Raw genomic sequence first — 22969 nt, forward strand, 5'->3', positions numbered from 1 at the left:
TTATTTCTGAGTACTATAATCATAAAAATGTCAACAGTAGTCTAAATTGAAAAGTCAAATTTTATAAAAATATGTCACAATATGCTAATAATTTGTCCACGTCTGTAATTTATTTCAAAGACTTTTGTCATAAAATATAATTTGCATGTACTTCTTAACAAAACCGAATAATGTAAGCTAAGTTGTCTCAAGTTAGATCCTGTAGACGAAAGAAGATGACTTATTAACATGAACAGCATTGATGCAGTTTTAATACAGAAAATATTAATTTTGTGATTTTTTTTTATTGTTATTGGGTTTTGTAGAGGTGTCCAGAAACCACTGAAAACTGAAAAATTCTTTCAGGGAATGTTATAATGTAAATGTTTATTCTATTAGTTTACATAATTCCATCAATATGGTGGGAATGTGTCAAGTTCAAAAGACGAAGGGCATACTGGCCAGAGCTGTCAGTGATTAAATAAAGAATTTACAGCACTCATTCTGCCAGTGTAGTTTAGAATAGAGAGCTGGATTCGTGATCCAGGGCTGTATTCAGGCATGGGTTGGGCTGTTTACTTGGATGGACTTTTTGCAAGGTTTTGCCATCCCCAAGTGTGAAGCAAATGCCAAGTAGTCCTGTGATGAATTCTCAAATTTATTTCGCCAAATACCATCTGACTATCACCAATTCTACCACAGCTATGTAACAGAGTTAATACAGCATCATTGAATAATGATTTTAAAAATTACTGCAGTGTAATCTAGGGCTCGGAAGTTGAAAACCTATACATTGCCTAAAAAGACCTTTTAAAAGACCTAAAGATATCATAAATTGGATCTAAAGACTGGAAAAAGGGACGTAAAAAATGTTATCCAAATTAATTAATAACTTCAGTTTCAATTACATATTTAACGAATATAATGTTTCAGAAATACAAAATTCTGGTGCTATGCAACATACAGTGCGAAAAAAAACTATATGAATGAAATGCTTCTTCTTTCAGGGAGTATATATTTTTTAGATTAACATAATTTGAAAAAGGAATTCCGTGTTTGTTAAGAAAAGTACTTGGAGAATTTAGAACAAACGATTTTTTCCACCTAGAATGAATTCAGCGAACTGCGATGAACCTCCTGGAGAAAGAAATCGAAATTAGTATAACTAGAATACCTGGCTTAACCACGCTAGGGTTACAGAAATGGGACTTCAGACACTTTACCTCGGTTAGCATTGCAGTATATCACAATAGTCATCTCCAGGTTCTTAGGTGTAAAGGGTCGTCAGTTTTCTGACAGCACATTGCAAAACATCGAGAAACTTCTCTCCACAGATGTCATTGGTGCATACTTGTAGCAAGTGAGATCTCATAGTGAATTGTAAAAATGGCAATAAAAATCTAGTCAAAAGAAGCTGAAGTTGGAAAAAAAAAAAAGCCATTAAGACCTAAAAAAAAGAGGCTAAAAAGGACCAATAAGCTGAAAAACGCAGAAAAAGACAAAAAAAAAAAAAAGACAAAAATAAAACCCACCATTTTCTGGCCTACAATGACCCAAAATGAACATATATCGTCGTGTGAATGCAAGAACTAGGTAACTCGAAATTTGCGTTTCTTAGTTACCTCTTTTATAGCATAGCAAAAATCGCACAAAATGTAATGCAAGAACTTGGTAACTGATTGAACGATACCAGCGACATCTATTTTCCAATATAACAAATAGGTAAATGAAAACGAGATATATTCCTTAATGCAATAAATAAATAAATAAATAAATAGCCAATGTCACAAAATATGAAAAATCAAGTTACCTAGTTCTTGCATTCACACGACGATATTATGTTGGGCCTCGTCTTCGGACACTCGAGAAAAAAAAAAAGTATTTTTCCTCAACTTCCGAGCCCTAGTAATCACCATCTAAATGATTTTATCTTGAAGCATCCTTCTTACCATTATTATTAACTGCTGATAAGTGATTTTCCAGACAATAATATTCTACAAATACGTGTTTTGTTGATACAGGTTAGTTTGAATATTTTTTTTTTTTTTACAGTACTGTGTTATGAAGGGAGAGAGATACTTATTGTGACGAGTAAAATATGAAATAATTTACATTAATTTTCTGTCTCGTGAAATATGTAATTGCCATTACATAAAACGTGGAAATTTTGGTACATAGCCATTATATTTCCAAGAAAATTACATTGATTGTTTTTTTATTCATACATGTCCACTGCCATTGTAGCTACTTATTTATTTTCAAACATTTTTCTATTGAAATATTATTAGAATTTTGAGCCAGTGATTCAATAAATTGAAACAAAACTTAACTGTTTAAGGAAACAACGAAGTTTCTGCTGTCAGTCACTACGAAATTTTCTCGTATATTTATTAATTTCTGTGAGGCACTCTCCTAGCAAATAACAATATAATAAACTACATTTCCTCAGCTGAGTAATTGTGAATTATGTGTTACATGGATGTCAGTTGTCAGATGACAAATGTAGCATTGGATATTACTCCTGCTCGAACTTTTTCTTCAGCTGAAGCAAGCCACTATGTGAATTAGACCTTGGACTAAGTTAAAGAATGTGTAGTATAGAAATGTTAGATATTGTATAAGTGCGATGGAATTTGTTGTTTGAAGATCACGTGCTGAAATTTCTTTATTGCAAGGTGCAATTTTATTCGTTATAGAACTGAAGAACATGGCATATGAAACATTCAATCTTTGAAATGAAAATAAAATAACAGGATTCTTTTAATTAAAAATCTTTATCTTTAGTCTTAATTAAATTGTGCACACTAAAAATGAAAGGTACCAATTACAGTTAATCCTTAGTTGAATAGCAGTGAAAAGCTCAGCGGAGATTAGATTTAGATTGATTATTTAGTGCAATGACTTGCATTGAAGGTTGTCTGCAGTCAGCAAATGATGGTAGTAAAGTGAGCTGTTGATTCAAATAATTTATTTGACCCTGATACAAATTAATAAATATATTATAGGCCTATTATAAGTTTTTCCACTGGAGGATTTAAATGAAGTTACCTCATTTCATAAGAATTGTTTTTCTTTCTAAAATTTAATGTGTTACAAAAGTATCAATCGCTGATAGATTAATTTTGATCTGTGAATATTATAAATATGAAATTATGACTAATTTTGCGTTTACGTGATAAGATTGCACCTTACATGTAGAGAAGTTAAGCCATCTCTGTTTGAAAGACACTGCATTGGAATGAAGAGGATGATGGGCACTTCATTTGCATCAGATGTGTTCCTTCTCCGTCCCCATACTAGTTACCACTCTTGCGCAAGCCTGATGTAGCTCTGTGCATGTTGTTATGTCTTGTGTGTTTGTGAATGTGTCTTGTGGTGACAAGGCCCTCCTGGGGTCTTCGCCCCCTCCTTCTCATTGTTGCAGCTACTTGAGTGATCTCGAGCGAATTGAGAAGCCAGATTACCTCCCAACCGAGCAGGACATTCTCAGAGCGAGAGCGCCCACCACGGGCATTTTAGAGTACCCTTTTGATTTGGACTCCATCATATTTAGGTAGGAATTATTAAAAGAATATACAGGAATAATTTTCGTTAGTGAAAATCCTGTGACAGGCCTAAAATGTTTCCCTATGTACATATTATTAGCAATTTTTGCTCAATTATAGTGCACCATGAGCTTAATTACCTGGCTACAGTAACATGAATAAGGATAGACGTTATTTTGTGTCCACCATGACTGGTGGAACCTTCAATCTCAGAAGAGTTCCCTCTTAAGTATATTAAATATTAAATGAGTACACATGTAGCGCTTAAGGTTATCTTTTAGAGCAAGTAAGCTATAAAGTTACAGAACTGCAGAATAAACTTCTTAAGATATGCTGGTACATGTAACAAACTTTTAACTAATGCTCTGCATCTGAATTTTTAACTTGAATATTCACATACATAAAATGAAGCCGTCACTGCATTTATCCTCTTTATCTATTTATTTTCAACCGGAATAATTATTATATGTATTAAAATTATACATATAAGGATTAAAAAGTTGCTCCGTGGAGAAACTTCCCAAAACATTTTAAACTTTTCTCTGAAAACTTTTGTAAGGATGATACAGTACTTTTGTCTGTCAAAAGGAGCCATGGTTGTCTTTTGACCACCATCTAGTATAAATATTTGACAAGTCATTGTGCCATGAAATAAAAATAGACCTAGACTGTTAATTATACAACAAGGTAACTAAAACTACGTACTAGAGAAGAATAAAATAATATGTACAGGTTGAATTGTGCCGAAATGTAAATATTTCTGTATTTTTTTTAATTACTCTAGGTTTATTAATTTAATTGTTTTTTCAATGTATTATTGCATAGTAAAATAAAAGAACGTCAAAAAATGACGTAATAATACTAATAATAATAATAATAATAATAATAATAATAATAAAAAGTCGTCATGTTTATGAAGTGTAAAATAGAAATCGAGCTCGATTTATATGTCAAAATTTCATAATAAATCTCTGTTAAATAACCAAATATACTCATATGTTTATCATCTCTGCTGGGAATTTTTTTATGAAGGCAGAAGTAGTTCTTTTATTAACAAAGAAAGAGGAGTGGCAGTGTAAAAAGTACTGTAACATAATAATTACATTACCAAGAAAATAACTCCAATAATAATTAATTTAAATAATTTTGTGGTTAATTTTATGTACGAGACTATTAACAATAAGGCTTTATTGTTTAACATTAAATTTCAAAGCCACCAGTAGCAAAAAATGTAAACTTGTTTCCTTTAAAAATACTATCTTAACATGGTGCTTTATTATAGTATAGCTCATACAGGGTTTTTCAACAGTAACACATAATTCTTATTAAAATTGAGTGAGGGGATTTTGAACAAAAAGTTCATACATGCCAAACCTAGTATTTAGAAAGAAATATTTTTATGACAACAAAATACTTTTGCAACTATTGCTGTCCGAGTTATTATATCATCGACATATTTAAATGACACCCTATGGTTTTTTAATATAGTTTGGAAGATTATTTTCTTTTGTTAAGTTTATTTATACATGCTTTAACATCTGTGGTCATATCACGTGTTTAAGATCTCTGTTTATGTCAGTAGCCCATTTTACTATTGTTGAATTCCTGTTTCTATTGCCGTGCATTAATAGATAGCTTGTTTTCATGTAACTGATTTTTTAGATCGTGATTAATGTTTATAACATTGGTGATTGAGGCAGTGATGAATCATGGTATGTAAACTTCCAATCCGGCATTTGCCTTTGTGATTGAAGAAACCATGACAAACCCTAGTCAGATTGGTCAGCCGCGAGGTTTGAACCAGGGCTCCCAAATGCGAGTTTCAAATGTTACCACCTTAGCCAACTCGCTCAGTAGCATATTTTTTGTATCAAATGCACTACTTAATTTGTTTTATACAGAAACATTAGGTTATGGTTGTTAATAATTGTTGATACAGTTTGTTAGTCCTTGTGTTATTATTTTTATTTAATTATCTAAACGATAACAGCTCCCTGTATTAATGACATCAATATAAACGAGACGTTCTTAACAAAAATGAGAGAATTGAAATCTACTCGTAGTTGACAGAGGAATTGGTGGACAATTAGGATGAGTTTCGTTAAAAAATGTGCACATCTCTTGTTGTTTGTTAGCAAATTCTATCATCATCTCTATTCTTTCATTTTTTGTCAAGAACATCTTGTTTTATATTGATTTCATCAATAAAACAGCTTTCATATTTCATTAATAAACCTGCTTTCATAACACAAGGACTAACAAAAATGTATCAACCATAGTAACCATACCCATAATGCTTCTGTATAAAACAAATGAAGTATTGCATAGCGATACAAAATAATATGCTCCTTCAGATAATATTAAAAACTATAGGATGTCATTTAAAAATGTTCTTGAAGATGTCATAACTCGCACAATAATAGTCGCTCCTCCCCCCCCCCCCCCAAATATTTCTCATTTTCTTTCTAAATACAAGGTGTGATGTGTCTCAGCTTTTTTGTCCAAAATCCCGGCATTGAATTTCAATTACAACTATCGTTTATTCTGAAAACCCTTGTATCTTCTGAAATTGACAATCAATGCATGAGTAACAATTTTGTCATGCAGTTACATATATTCTGGACGTATTAGTGATGCAGTATACATTTAAACACACTGCAGATAATGTCTTAGGGAAATTATAACATTAATATATTTTCATTTTATTTTTTGATACACTGTTTCTGTGGACTGTGAAATAATTTTTGTTGTGTTGAATTGATTCTTCACTTATTCTTTCTCTCCGTGCTTTTTGTGACAGCTTATGAGAAAAGTTAACCAACTGTGTTTGTTTCTTATATGATAAAAATTGAAAACATGTATGCTTTGCATCTTTTGTTACTAAATAATTGAAATTTATTTAATCAAAATTTTTTAATTTAGTCGATATGTTACACTTAATGCATATTTTTCTTTAGGGTAACATGTTAATAATAACATAATGATACTATTGTGCTGTTAATGCTACTATTCGCCAAGTTTGCAAATCTGACTTGAAATCTACAAACATATTGGCAATGACGATTTTTTTAACTGTGTTTAATTTAAACAGCACTTTTATCTAATACACTGTAAATTTTAGTTCAAACCAGATGGCAGTCTTATAAAAATAGTGTGTTTTAATAATCATACTTAAAAGTGCACGTAGAAAAAAATCTCATGACAGATTTTACAGTTCAGATTGATACAGGAAAAACTGGTGAGTATGTGTTGTGACGTGGCAGGAAAAAAAAGAGTGCTGAAACATTCTTAAAAATTAAATACTGTTTCAAATTGAACTCTCTTTAGACCAGATAATGGTAGTAACTTGTAATAGTTCCAAGTAGCTGGTTCCTTCTCTTACATGATGGCTATGCTATTTGTAGATCAGTTCCTCACTGTTTATTTAAAAAAAAACTTAATCCATTCTGTCATAATGTCGTACTTTTGCGACTGTGAAAGTTATTACTTCTCTTTTCCTCCATAGGACTGTGAATTGTACGGAAATAATGTGTAATTATATAATGATAGTACCCGGTATCTGAATAGATACAGCTAAATAAGGCACTTTGATTAATCCATCAATATAAATGGAAGTATGAAAAAACATTTCTCCCTTACAGTTTCAGTGCTTGTTTAAGAACATAAAGTCAGCCTGAGTGGCACAGTCGGTAGTGTGCTGGCCTTCTGTGCCCGAGGTTGCAGGTTAGATCCTGGCCCAGGTCGAAGACATTTAAGTGTGCTTAATTGCGACAGGCTCATGTGAGTAGATTTACTGGCATGTAAAAGAACTCCTGTGGGACAAAATTTCGGCACACCGGTGATGCTGATATAACCTCGGCAGCTGCGAGTGTCATTAAATAAACATAAAAAAAGAACAGATTCGTATTAAGTACACACTCACCTGCTCACCACTGTCAAAAATACGAACCTATCAAAATATTGTTTGAATAATACCATATCTTGCTCTAGAAAGTATAAGGGTGTAAATTGTAAACTTAGTGTAACAATTTCTATTGTATAACTATTGAATGTGGTGGCAAATATACTTATTACTACCACCTTTACAAAATGTTCTAAGATCTATCGGTAAATAATCTTAACTTTTTAAGTATTTGATATGGATCAGTCATTCATATTTAATTTTGGTTGATATTTTTTATTTCATTGAAATGTCCCACAGTTACGAGAATATAAAGCTGTCATGCAAAGAGCTACAAAAGTGAAAATTCTTACACAAAAATATTTCCCTTCAATATTTTTATGGCATAAGCACATAGTTTTATTCGTCTACATTACCATCAGTAAAACACACTTCTATATAATTGCGTTACATGTTCTGTAATTGAAGATGAGTTCTAGAAGTGTCTGTTTTATAGAAACTTGCTCCAAAATAATTTCTAGTTTGTCATAGGATAGAATTAGAAGTAATTTCGAAATTTTTAGAAACACTTTACTGTTTCCCATCTTTCGGAATATTTAGAATACCTTATTGTCAAAATGAATTTCAAAATTGAATTCGCCATTTTGCATGTTGTTTTGTTCTAGGTTGATATTTATGCTTTCTGTTACATACTTTTGTGGGAACTCTAGATGTAGATTTCTACCAATCATGATGGAGAACAAACATGGCTATGTAAAATACTTTGTTCATATGAAGCGTGGTGTTTTATTTTATTATAATTAACAAAATTATTGATTCATTTTGTATGTGTATATATAAAGTCGCTTCATAAGTTGTCAGCTGTAAAACTATTCAGTCTGGTTGGATAAAGCTTCGTCAGCAGTTATTTTAAGGAAAAGTTTGCAAATGGACCCTCCTCTTTGGCTGAATCACAGTCATCCTCATCACTTAATATAAGATGTGGAGCTTATTGTTGCAATTTTTTGTGATTGATTTCTGAAGCAGATTATTATGTGTTTGTCCAAGGGTAAGTGCTTGTTGTATTTTTTTGCCTGTCATATTTCTCGTGTTTGTAGTACTTCCTAACAGTCCTAATTAGTGTAGAGTTCATTTGCTCTTGTATACAGTGTGTAACTAGAAATGTGAATAGTAGTTTTATATGCAAGTGTCAGTATCTTAATCTTATCCCTTTCTCAAAATATATTTGAGAAATTTTTTCCAAACTACTGGACGGATATTGTTTATATTCGTTATCTACGAAATGCATACAACTATTGATTGCTAATCCTTCAAGAAAGAAAGAATAACTCTGTCGAGCAGGACAGGGCAAGTAGTCTTTTGAGTGATAGGTATTTTATTCCTTAGGCAGATATGACTTGGATGTGAAATCACAATAGTGTGTAAAAAAAAAAAAATAACACTGTAGACCATAATGTCTGAAAGAAAAATGTTTTTCATTTTGTAGGAACTATTGCATTTAATTTGTCAGTTCTTTCGGTGCTGGACCCCGGACTCATTTCACCGGCATTATCACCTTCATCTCATTCAGACGCTAAATAATCAAAGATGTTGATAAAGCGTCGTAAAATAACCTACTAAAAAAAATTGTCAGTTATTCTGTGCTGCATTGCAAAAAAAAAATTACGAAGTTTTTCTTTCTTGCCATAGCATGTTTTTATCGTTAATTGTTGCTTTATCGTTACACAAACTATAAAGAGAAATTATTGCGATGCTGCAAAAAAAATTATTTGCATTGGATGCATTCAGATTCCCAAAATCCATGTTTCATTATCATCCAAAGGGGAAGTATTCGCTGGGCCATTCAATGAAACATTGGGTTGAAAACTCAACAGTGAGATCATAACAGGTAATAAGGCCTAACACGTGAAGAAGAAGAAGAAAAGTGAGTGACCCTCTGTAGGATGATCTGAGGAAGGTAGGAATCTCCACAGACCTTTACAAATGAACATACTGTAGCTATTTTTTTTTTGTAAATTTGTGCAAAATTAATTACATATATCAAGCTACTTATGGCGTACAATTTATAAAATAAGCTAGGTATCTTACTTTTGGGTTATAAAATAATGTATTTTATGTTCAATACAGAAAAAGAAATTTCACCTTCTTTGAGTGCATATTAAATGAGTTCATAGTGTTTTGGATAACAGTTCAAGAAAATAAACTATAAATAATATCATTCGCAACATGATAAAAGAACTGAATTGTCTCATAACTCGTAAAACTTACGAGAAAGTATGTATTTTGTGATACTTTTATCATGTGTATCATTCATGGATAAATTGACAATAAAAAAAGTAAAAATGGAGGAAAGTCTGAAGGGATCATTTAAAGTATTGCATTTGCAGCATGCAGCTTGTTAACCCAAATTCACAAATTAAGAAGGATTTTTAAATGAAATATCATGGGGAATTGTGGCTTTTATAAGTACATGTGTTTCAGATAGACTACTGAAACGATATCAGTAATATATTGGGAAAATAGTTTAGTCCCAAAGCGAAGATGAATTCTGCAGCATTTGAGGTCTCTAGTTGTAAAATTGTATGGCTCGGAATTTTTTCATTATTACTGTTAATCCCATGCATGGACATTACATATCCATGAGTTTTAAGAGATCACTGAGTTTTTCTGCTGTTCATTCCTGAGATATCTTCCCAGTTACCTTGAAATACTTCGTTTGTATCCATATGTTGAATAAGAAATAGAAGGGCCACCTGTGAAAAATTATACTGACACTTTACATATATGTAAGTTATTCACATTTGTAATTGTCATGGTATGTTCTGAATGTGTTCGAAGTTGCAATTGTAATGGGAATTTGCTTCAGAAGCATGCTTATATAAAGGCAGATGTTAAAATTAGTTAATTTGTAGTAATACAACAACACTGGTCAACAATATAAAACTTTTATTTCAATTACCAAGGACGAAAATACATTATTATTAACTTTTCTTTGATAATTTGCAAGAATTGTACAAATTGTGATAAAACTTATACCTGTATAAAATCAGAATTCACATAAAATATATCTGTACTTGTTTTATTAAAACTGGTAATATTTATGTGAAAGAAAAATTTCTATTTTGAATAAGAATGTAAAAATTGATACATTTTATGGAGTTGCTGGAAAGACGAGATACTTTTATTCTATCTTCGTAGTGTATCCAGCTATTTGCTGACAACACGTGTTCCTCTCATGTTTCACTATGAATTTCCTCTTCTTACAAAAGAATTGGGTAAAAAGCACGATGCTGGATTGTTAGTGAAAAAGAGTGGGGTTGTAGTAGATGTTTTTACAGCTTATGTAGGTCCTCTTGATTATTTATTAACTCAATCTAAAGGATTGGACGAGATACTTTTGAAATCACCGAAACTTTGTTATACAGTAGCGTGCAAATTAATCCGAACAACGTAATTACTTATGCAAAAATACTCAAACGGGATAAAAAAAGGATCTAAGACATACCTCAGTAATCTATGTGGCCTCCCTTGTTCCTAATAACAGCTCTGAGACGATTTGGCATGGATTCCACTAATTTCCCACAAATATCCTTCATTTCTTCATCGCGAAACCATACACTAATGAGGGCAGAAATCATCTTCTCCTTTGAAGAACAATCCAATTTTTGCATTCTTCTTTTGCAAATTGAGCACAAGTTCTCAATGGGGTTGATGTCGGGTGAGTTGTCTGGCCAGGGGATACCTGAATATTCTTCCTGTTGAAGAATTCTGTAGTTTTTCGAGACGTATGGCATGGTGCCAGGTCTTGTTGGAACACACCTCTGCCATCCGAAAATTATTTTTGCAGCTGGGGTACGATTCTGGTTTCCAATAAGTGAATATATTTGTCAGAATTCATCATTCCCTTGGTAGGTATTAATGCTCCAGGCCCTTCATGTGTAAAACAACCCCAAAACATTACTTTAGAGGGGTATTTGGGTGCTTGTTGGAGATGAGCTGCTGTTACTTTTTCGGTTCCTTTCCGTACGTAAGAAACACGGTGGCCATGGACCTCGAAATGAGACTCATCGGAAAAAAGTACATTCTTCCAGTCATTCACTGTCCAGTGTTGATGCAATTTTGCCCACATTAAGCGTTTTTTGCACATAACAGGGGTTAGCAGTTGCTTTTTAATAGGCTTACGAGCCCTTCGTCCAGCTTCCAAAAGGCTACGCCACACTGTTGTGACGTGAATATTCGCCCCAGTGGTAGCCATTAACTCGCGGGTTAAGTCGACAGCAGTTAGTCTAGGATTTAATTTACTTTTCCTGACAATTAAACGATCATCTGCAGGTGAAGTCTTCCTTTTCCGGCCACAGTTTCCTTTTTTCTGGGGTGTGATGGATCCAGTCTCCCTGTATCATTTTAGAATTGAATTAACAGTAGCCAAACCGATGTGACATTCTGCAGCAATTTTCCTCTGTGTCATAGAAGAATGCTCTGCTAATGTTATAATTTTAGACCGTTTTCGTGGAGTTGTATCCATTTGTGAAGACGACAGAATGTACACAGGATTGCAGTATTAAGTGTTCAACACAACTGAAATGCTTATAAGTACAAAACGACAGGCAAAATGTCACATATTATAAAAAAAATAATGACAGACCTTCAACAATGGAATTACACGTACTACAGATGTCAATTAAAGCGGTATGAGCAGCTGTGAGGACAACAATGACAGAAAATGTAAAAATATGTCGTGTTCGGATTAATTTGCACGCTACTGTAAGTAGGGTTTACATTAAAATAAAAACAAAAAATACCACTTCATTCATAATGAGAGATTTATCTACGTACAGTAATTAATATTGCATTGCCAAATGGCAGTAGTATTAGTTTTCTACATGGTAGCCTGGATTCGAATTCTGGTGGGTCCAAGTGGAGTATGTGGCAGGCAAAGACCTTGGTGGTATGTTTTTGCAGGGTATTATCATTGCATTCAACCATTGCTCTGTTAATCATTATATAGTGTAGTTTGCCTCCTGTGATGCACCAATTTTCTTAATTGTTTTCATTCTACAGTATTAGAATAGCCACAAAGAAACATTTGGCTCAGTATTTTTGCATTGTCTGTCCCATGTAAGGAACTCATTTACTAGATTTTCTTGCAAAACTATAACAGCAATTACGTCATGTACGAATTTTGCTGTATCAGAATGTTTTTGTTTTCATCAAATTTTTTTAAAAGTTTCTGGAATTAATACAAATTACAGGGTCCACACCTAAAACTTTTGAAGTTCTACAGACAGGAACAATTATTGTGCTCCTAGTTACTGGATTCCCTTCTGGCAACACATGGGCTAGGCACTTCGTGTAAGTGTGTGTGGATAGATGCACAGAACTAGACTACATTTTTCAAATCAGTTGCGAGTTGTATATCAATGATATAAGTTTAAGCTGTTATTCTTAAGAATGTTTAGTGCTCATTGTGTGTTTTGTGGTAATGCCTGGGGAGCTATATTCGTTACATGAGTGTTTATATTAGAGTGGTCAAAAAGAAATGAAAGTTTGAAGTGTTTATCTTCATAAAGCTAAAAATAAATATAAATGTTTATTCATTTATATTTGGAACAAACACATGCAAAATTCTAACAAAAAATATTAATATTTAGAGGTTGCCCCAGACAACATAATTTACAATTGAGATAATTTTTAGTAACTGCTATAAGAAAGTACATCATATCCAATAATTTTTTTTTCCATGAGTTTCCTGTAATAGACTCTGCATCTAAAAATACACACAGAACAATTTACATGGTAAAACAGAATTATTCAAACATCATTACCATAGCTAATGTCCATCATAATAATGCCCACTTGGTTGAAAAAGGAAACTTCTTTTAATGATTTGCTATCAGTCGCAATAGGACCTGTTTCTGCTCTTCGCCTTTACTATTCAGTAAAAGATCGTGAAAAAAAGTTTACAGAAGAAAAATTATACAAGATTGGCAAATGACTAGAAACACACCCCTCAGAAATCTCTTAGGTGTTTGGCGCAGGAAACTAGAATAAGTAAGCCTTCTGCTTAAAGAGCAACAAAATTACTCAGATTAAAACATACAGCATTTCAGTAGTCCAAGAACCTACTAAGAGATTGAATTTTTGTAATTGGATCTTACAAAGAGTTAATTCTGTGGAAATTGATACTTTTTTCTTCTGATGAAGCATAAGTTTTCTTTACATGGCAACTTATATTTCCAAAATAATAGCAATTCCAATAAGGAAAAACCAAATTGCGTACTTGAATCACCCTTGCATAGTGAAAAACTTGGAGTCTGGCATGCAGTTAATGGTCACTAAATTATAGAGTCAATATTTTATAAGGAAAGCCACTGGCATAGCTTAGGCAGTAGCACTTTTGCCTGCTGATCCAGAGTTGTGCTCTGGTGTGGTTTCGATTTCTGCTTGGACTGATTACCTAGTTGGGTTTCTGAGGGTTTATCCAACAGTAAGGCGAATGTCAGGTAATCTACGGTGAAACTTTGGCCTCATCACGCAAAATACCGTCACACTATCACCAATTCCATCGACAACCCAGTAGTTGATATAGCATCGTTAAATAACCAAGTAAAACAAAAACATATACAGAATGCTTGTTAGTATCAGTAAGAATTTGTGACCTTTATGTAGTCCAAATTTAGCATTACGTGACTTTTATTTATGGGGAATGCTTAAAAGTGAGGTTTATGCAAAAAATCCCACACACAATAAACGACTATATAAAAAGAAACAATCAGTGCTGAAGAGCTTGTGAAAGTTAATAATAATTTCATAAGAAGATGTGAGCAGTGTGTAGCACACAATGGTGGACATTTCCGGCAATGAATGTGAGTTATGTAATTACAATTTCTTGAATTCTTATTGTAACAGTGTATCAGTACAGGGAGTGCTGGTGCTCGCCTTGTAGGTAACCATACCATCCCCTCAGGCAGACGGAAGTCTGGTACCTAGGAGCATAATAATTGTTCTGCTCTGTAGATCGTCTAAGTATATTGACAAATATCTCAGTTCTATTTATAATTATCCCAGAATTAGACAGCATCTACAGAGAGGAAATCATTATTTATAGGAATACATTTACATGAAGGGTGAGGAAGAATGTAGAAATAGCTTTGAATTTCTTTGATTTATTGCATTTAAAAATAAACATTGTCAGAGCAAGGGTAATCAAGAGGAAACAATTGAAAAATATCAGTTATTTTGTGAATGAAATTGTCTCTTTATTTTTTTGTAAATCTTATTTTAACAAGTTTCAGCAAATTCGGAAGAGGACTGGGTTTTAAATAACCCTATACTTCGGAGCATCATTCTATAGTGAATAACCATGACTAAATGTGTTAATGCTATATAAATAAATCCCAAATTTCCAGACGAAACTGAAATCGTAGAATAGAGTTAGAAATCAACATCTCAAGCTCTATTCATATATTACTTGACTGAATGAAAATTACTTGTCGAATGAAAATTACTTGTTGACCATTGTAATTAAAATATTATATGGAGATTGCAATGTAGAGATGTGGCTTTGTCTCCTAATTTGCTTTTAGTATTTTGTGAAGCAGTGTTGTCTTGAGTAGATTGCAACTTCCTGTGCTGTTATGATTTTGTGATTTTCTAATAATTTACATATGTACAAGTGTATTATAATATAAAGTAATTTTTGTACTGGACAGTATAATGCCACAGAATTTTAAACATATTTAAGAAGTGACTCATGCTTGTTAGCCATCTGTTACGAGATATACATTTGGAAAGTAGAGGTTTAATTCTGGATCCACGTGGCTTTCTGCAAATGAGCACTGAGAACTCTTCCTCTGCAACTAAAATGCAGTTCGTATGTGATATTGATCATGCAGATTCTCCTGGTGCTTATTTAAAAAAAAATAGAGAACTTTGCTTCTTTAGTGGTAATAGAACAGTTTCTATTCGAATTTTGTCTGAGCAGTAATGATATATTTTTATTTAATATGACAAATCATTTATGAAATACTTAGTTCCAGAATCATAAAATTCTGAATTTAAACTAGTGAATTACTATTGTATACCAATTACTCTTCTTATTTGAAAAATTAATCCATTTCTGTTGTGTCCTTTAAGAAGAGAAGTGTAAGTCTTCAAAATCGTAAAATAACTAAATAATATTTTATCAATTTTTGTAACGTCAAGTTAGTAGTATGTGCGTGTCAGTAAATCTACTTCTCTGATATTCGAATAACGAATATTGTTGTTTAAGGAAGTTAAATTATGATTTATTGTGGCATTATACTCACTTTATCTGCAGTTCCTTAATAAAGTCGTAATAGTTAATGATTTGTATACATATAAATTTGCCACAGATTGAAGTTTTCCTTCCAGGATACAATTTTTAATTTTTGTGTTGGAATTGAATTTTTAGCTTGAATATTAATTGATTAATAAAATAGTAAGTTGTAATTGTAAGATAACACCAAAGACAAGAAGCTTATTACTTTTATAATAAATTTTCTACAGTTATTAGGCAATTCTGTAGGTGCTGCAATTATTGTTACTAGTTAATATTAATGTTGTGCACTTATTTATGCTGTGATAATGTTACAGGATGGTGGATGTAGGAGGACAGCGATCAGAACGACGGAAGTGGATTCATTGTTTTGAAAATGTCACCTCTATAATCTTTTTAGTCGCATTAAGCGAATATGATCAAATTCTCTTTGAATCTGAAAATGAGGTAGGCTGTTGTTTTAAATGTAACAAAACACAGAATTTTCGTATAGAAGAAATTCGTATTAACATTTTTAATTTAATATTGTAATAAGTCATAAAGTAAATGTAATAAATTATGTAGTTATGTTGATGCAAGTCTTAACATTTACTCAAAATTGAATAGGTCTCCGTTGTATTGTTTTTATTCTTATTGCAAAATGTTATTGTATTTTATAAGTTGCCAGTAAATGTACTGTAATGTTGTTTTGTTAATTAATAGTAAATATATATATTTTTCTAAAATATATTCATACAAATACAATTCGTGTAGAAGTATATTGTTTAGTTTTCGTTGTTTACTGGTGTTTATATGTCGGGGAAGATTTGTTAGTAAGCAGAACAACAGTGTTTTTCCATTTCGATGAATATTGTACAGTAATTGATATTGGAATATACAGTGTGTTTCAAAAGTCCTAGACTCTTGAGTTAAATCTTAATTGCACGTGATATAATTACAAGATAGCCAGCATGTAGCAATGACACTGCAGAATGTTGGGTAATTATTGGCAGATCATGATCGTGTGCATACACACTCAGAAGAGTGTGAAATGTGATGGAGTGAAGATGAATCAGTTGTGAATCTCATACGAGAACTTGCCATGTTTTTAGAAGCCTATTTTGAGACAAAGTCCTAAGAGAGGAGTATTGAAGTCTTAACTAAAGAATTTCCTGATTGCCAAGGACCTGACATATCTAGTCTTTATGAACTTGTTAAGCAGTTTTGGGAATGGAAAATTTGTCTGATAAATGCTGAAGTTAGAAGACCAACAGTAGTAATATCAGAGTTAATGGACAATGTCAGGCAGCATTTGTTGTAATGGTAGTGCATCAGTTCCGCCAAATGGACTGGAATAAATGTGTCCATTACTGCCTATTGAAGAATTCACTGGAAGGAATGGTGAATGGCAGAAAAGTTAGAGACAGAAGAAGATATCAGATGATAGGCAACATTAAGATACTCGTACGTGGATATAGCTCTTTCAGGTCGCAGTGCTAGGACTGTCATAATCCTCCCCATTTAAATTCAACTCAATTCAATTCAAAGATACATGGATTGTATGTGGAGACTAAGAGGAAAATAGATAATAGGGAAGATTGGATGCTGGATTTGCAGTGAAAAACCTGTCCTCGGGCAGAAAACTGGTTTAGAAGGTTCACTTGTAACTGCATTACTGTACTTGACACATTTTTCACAGATGAGACATAGTTTCATCTCAATAGCTATGTCTATGTCAGTTTACAAAACACGAGACTAAGGGCGACTGAAAATTCACACAAACTGCACCAGGTCTCACTACATACAGAAAAGTTTGTGTTTGGTCTACTGAAGAATTATCAGACCAGTAGTTTTCAATACCATTCTGGACTCAGCGTTATATGCTGGTATTCTTGGACAGTTTATTGCCTTGCTTAAAGTGAATGAATGCTGTGGACATTTACTACAGTACATACAGAAAAGTTTGTGTTTGGTCTACTGAAGAATCAGGTCAGTATTATTCAATGCTACTCTGGACTCAACATATATGCCGGTATTCTTGGAAATTTTACTGCCTTGCTTGAAGTGAACAGGTGCTGTGGACAGTCTCAACAAGGTGTCACGTCATGCCATATGTTAAATGAGAGTAAAGCTCTACTAAGAGACTTATTTCAAGGGATTTGTGGTCTTCAAGATATCTTGATTTAACACCACCAGACTTCTTTTTATGGGACTACTTGAGAAAAAATTCAATTGGAATAAGCCTCCTATGATAGAAGAACCAAAGATGAACACAACAAATAGTATTCAGAAGAAAATAACGATCAAATGTTGAAAAAGTGTCTAGGAGTATGTGCCATTATGTCAACTTATGCTTTAAAGCAAACAGCACTTTCAGTATCTTCTGTAAATTTGTAAATGCCATTTGTATAATTCTCTTAATTTGATTTTTCATAATGGCTGCATCTATGGCTCAAGCATCAGCATACTTGTCTTCCATCCAGGCAGTCCTGATTTGATCCCGAGCAGATCATGATGAAATTTGTAGAGGACAAACAGATGTTGCAGAAGGCTTTTCTTAGGATACTCCCTTTCCCTTTATCATTCCACCTCACCTTCATTTCATCTATAATCAGTAATAGTTAAAAATAGGCTGGAGTGAAGACTTGAGGATAGTATGGATTTCCAATGCTGATAGGAAGGATTTAGTGCCCAGGCCCTGTGATCTATCAGGTACTCGCCTGAGAATAGGACCTGAGTCTATTATGGTTTGGGGTAGAATGGCCCACCTGTCAGCATCAGATTAACGAATGCCATCCAAGCCACCTGTTGGACTTCGACAATCATTGCGTAGATAGTGCGCATAGCGAACCAAAGTAATATTAAGTGCAGGGATCCAGCCTTCGAAAAGTCAAGCCAAAGCTTTTTATACTATTACAATTTTTTTTTATATTCTATAAAATCAATGCACTCGTGTACTGTTTCTAATAACAAATAAGCATATTTATCTTTTTCACTAAAACTTCTGTTCCTGCTTTCTTTCTGGTTTGTATTAGTCTGTATTTGTTGCAAATTTTAACAACAATAAAAGCAGTACCACACATCAGTCTAGCAGCCGATGTTAACTTTTTATTCATTCACATACTATTGCATCACTTGTGAAATCCTAAGATGCTTGGTTAACGATCCAATAACTAGTAGCCCGTTAAATGTCTCTTCTGCAACCTGACAATCCACTAAATTTAAAGGTCCACTAACTAATGGAGAAATATATTATTTATAGGTCTGTTTTCTTGCAACCCAGCATTAATGTTGTAAGCAAAATTCTTTACTTTTGCAGTGTCTGCCTACAGATGGCTCAGTCAGTTATAATCTTTAGTATCTAAGTATGAAAATTCTCTAGTGATAATACCTCAATATCACTCTTCTTGTCATGTTAAAAAGGGTCTAGATCATGTCTCATAGAATAACAAACCAGTAAAACATTATTAATCAGGTTGTTAGCTTCTGTCTTTCTCTCAAGGGAAATAATTTGGATATATTTGCCATAGAAAACAATATTTCTGAATTTAAGACATGCAATATTTAATTAAAATACCGGTAATCAGAATTTTACTATAGGGGGTATGATTGATGCTAGTGTGAAGTATTAAGTGCCATACTGTTGTAAGTCTGTAAGTGTGTGTTTGTTGTTTATTTTATTTTCTTTTTATTAATCTTTTTTTGTATGTTAATTTTTGTGTTCTCCCACAGAATCGAATGGAGGAAAGTAAGGCCTTATTCAAAACCATTATCACATATCCGTGGTTCCAGCATTCATCTGTTATTCTTTTTCTCAACAAAAAGGATCTCCTTGAAGAGAAGATCATGTACTCTCATCTGGTGGACTACTTTCCTGAATATGATGGTATGAGAACTAAACTTGTGTGATATTATACAGTAATGTGGTAGGCTAATTTTCAAGTATTCTTATTGAAGAGTCTCAGGAATAACTAACTACTAATACAAATTAGGGATAATTTTATTAATAGATTTGTATGACCTCAGTCTAGTCTTAATTAGTTACACTAGTATAATACAGTTAAGTGTGTTGTAAACTGATCATTAATACAGTGGAGCTTTGATAATCGTTGGAATTCTAATTGTTTTTTTATAACATGTACTGATACCCAGATGACTAACATTTGCACATCAAGCATTCAGTCACATGCCTGAATGTCAGTAATGTTGTATACTAAGTATAGTTCAGGAAATTTTAGTTGGTCATATCTGTAACTATAGGGCACCAACTTCTGGCAGTCATGCCTTTAGCAAAACCAAATGTCAATGGTCGCTCTGTCAACAAAGCACCAGAGAAGCCCATGGAGGTAGATCTGTCATGCATAATCTATCTCAACATCTGATATAATTTGTTTGAAATGTCTTATATTTGAATACTTGATGTTTTATATTGTTGCAAGTTACGTGCAAGTAAATGTAGCGTATTTTAGACCATAATAAGGTTGATTATTAAGGGTGTCAATCTCTTTTCTGACAAGGAAACTCTCCAAATCAAATAAAACATACTTGATAGACACAAAATCAAATTTTGATCAGTAACGAGCAACAGGAAGAGCATGGAGAGAAAGATATCTGATTAACATATGAAGAAAAGTATTTGATTAAAGTTCTATAAACAAGAATGTTTGATCACCAATCCGAGTGAAACATAAATGTAATGAAGAAAAGAGCAGTTTTACTAACTTCTTCGTGAGAGAGACTGGTTCAGAAGTTAATTGTATTTGAAATAAGACTCGTTACAAATAAATATTTGAGTTACCTGGATTGGTTTTGTTGTGAACAACTTTAAGTAGCTTTCTTCACTTTGCCTATCTTCATTACAAATTAAAATCAGTTATACGCTATTTCTTGTTCTTCTGTGTAATAGGTTTGGTTTGATTGGATAACAATATTACGAGAGTGGAAGATTCTCTTGTTAGAACCCTCTCATCTTCACCCCATTAGAGTGCTACTCCATAATAAATTATGAGACATGAGATTTGTTATTGAGCATAGTTCAAGTGTATTTTTGTTTATTGTTGGGTGAGACAGGTGCTAAACAAGATCACATCGCAGCTCGAGAGTTCATCCTCAAGGTTTATTTAAATCAGAATCCAGATAGTGACAGAATGTGCTACTCTCATTTCACGTGTGCTACAGGTCTGTGGTAGAATTTCAATCTATTGCTTCAAGAAACACACACACCCTGCTGCATAACTTATTAGGAAAGAGATGTGCTAACGGTTTTAATTTTACATTAATAAATTTCAGTTTCAAGAAACAAAATCAGTTAGGGAAAGCACCTAATATTACAGAAGATTGTGAACTCTGATAAATTCAAATTGTGATGAAAAGAAAAGAATTGATTATGATTTGTATATATTATGTTAAAGTCATCGGACTCTTCTTTTCACTTTTCTTCCCTCTGTCCTTAATTATTTTTTTCTCCCCTCCTCTTCATATCAATCATTGGACTCAGTTGTTATCATAGCTGCTTCTCGGCCCAAATATTACAAGTTCAGTCTTGACAAAAGGTGATGAATTTTCGATAAAAATTCAAAGCATTGCTTTCTCAAGAAGAGGAGGAAAGCTGTAGATCTTGTGTCATGCTAAGTTTGTGACACGTCTATAATAATTCACCAATTACTTCTGTAAGGAAAAGTCTCAAAATGACCATTGTATCATCCTTGCATTTTACTACTTTCAGTTACAAATGGCTCTGCTGGCATATTTAGGTTTGTAAAATGGAAAATCTAAGTACCAACTTAACACACTACACGTAAATTACGTTTCTACTGGGATTTTCCAGGTTTTCAGAATGCCAATAAGAAACACTCCAAAATTTAGATAAAGGAAAATACAAAGAACTTCTAAAAACCCGCTCCCATTTAGTGGAATCGAACTGAATCGAAACTAAACATCTACTGCCACTCATATCTAGTGGAATCAAACCAAACTGAAGCGTGTTGCAGATTAAAATGGATCGCATAATGGCTTTAGAATAGTTATGTGAAGAAGCGGAAAGAGTAGAAATAAATATTAAAAAAAGAAAAGGAAATACTGGATTCATGATAATATAACCACAGTCTAGTATATACAGTCACGAGGCTCAATACATAGTAAATATGCATCCATAGATAGTTGCTAACCACTAGGATCGCTAATATCGCCTCATTACAGACAATGTGAAATATACTGGCACAGTCTATTGTTCCTAGCGCCCTCACAACTCAAGCTTTGTGACTGTATATACTAGACTGTGATATAACTATATAGGCCTATACATATGGGGAAATTTGACTATATTGTGAGAGATGAAACAAAATTTCGTCCTTTAGCACTGCTTCAGATTTTAATTTTTACCATATGTTTCTGTTAATTTATTTATTTTACTTGAAGCATTATCACAGGAATAATTATTGCAGTAGTACTTTTATGTTTTGTCATAAAATAGCAGATAATTTTGAACAAAATTTATTAATCTTTCTTCGTTCATTTATTTAATTGTAATTTTCTGTAACTTCCAATAATCAAATTACTCCTACCAAAAATGCTATAGCTCATTTGTTTTTTCACGACGTTCGCACATCTCAGGTAGGGCATATTTGTAGTTGGTTTCAAATTTTATGCTATTTCCATTGTATATTGTTATGTTATTACAGTGCAGTCCAAATCTCCTGACATATGGGGCGTATTTACTTGTACAGCAATAGTTAGTAGTAACAACGCTGCATTGCCGCATACGAATATTCATTGATGCCGCTTGTAAAAATAATAAGTGCTCTCGGATAAATTCTTCGTGACAGGATGTCTGCATGTGATTAGGTTAAATGACATTATTTTTCTGAATATATAAAGACAAGACTCTCATTTCTACACCAAGTGGTTCACATTTTATGTGTCTTAATCGTGTCCAGCTGATTCATGGTTTTTATGGTCTTCCACAAGTGATGTTTACACAGCTGCATTCCTATAAGAAAGCCTTTCAAAGCACCAGGACTATTAACTGTAAATAGTATCCATTCAGCAGTATAAACATTAGATAAAAATAATTATGAAGCAAGAGCCAAAAATGCCAGCTCGATTTCTGTTTGTGTTGTGTGTAGGTATTTGACTTGCTTTGTGTCTATCAGTGAAATCAATAATTCGTTTGTAATAAACATTTTCTGTGTTTTTTTATCAGTTTATTACTTTATTTGTTCGTATGAAATTCAATTAAGCCATTCAGCAAGGCCAGTACTAGTGAAG

The 22969-nt window shown here is 33.0% G+C and overlaps 1 protein-coding gene across 7 annotated transcripts in view; it reads left to right on the top strand.

Moving 5' to 3' along the window:
- The window catches only part of LOC138703140 (guanine nucleotide-binding protein G(q) subunit alpha), a 94560-nt gene that overhangs the window by 51660 nt on the left and 19931 nt on the right, over nt 1-22969 (top strand). For 3 of the 7 annotated variants that reach the window (XM_069830787.1, XM_069830777.1, XM_069830806.1), the window contains exons 5-7: nt 3404-3532; nt 16042-16171; nt 19436-19589. In XM_069830787.1, coding sequence (XP_069686888.1) covers nt 3404-3532; nt 16042-16171; nt 19436-19589 — 413 coding nt within the window. Of the gene's footprint in view, nt 1-3403; nt 3533-16041; nt 16172-19435; nt 19590-20773; nt 20882-22969 lie in introns of all 7 variants that reach the window. The other 4 variants (XM_069830827.1, XM_069830812.1, XM_069830796.1 and 1 more) reach the window with 3 other exon arrangements.

Source organism: Periplaneta americana, chromosome 1 (genome assembly GCF_040183065.1).
Source record: "Periplaneta americana isolate PAMFEO1 chromosome 1, P.americana_PAMFEO1_priV1, whole genome shotgun sequence".
Classification (NCBI taxonomy): Eukaryota; Metazoa; Arthropoda; class Insecta; order Blattodea; family Blattidae; genus Periplaneta; species Periplaneta americana.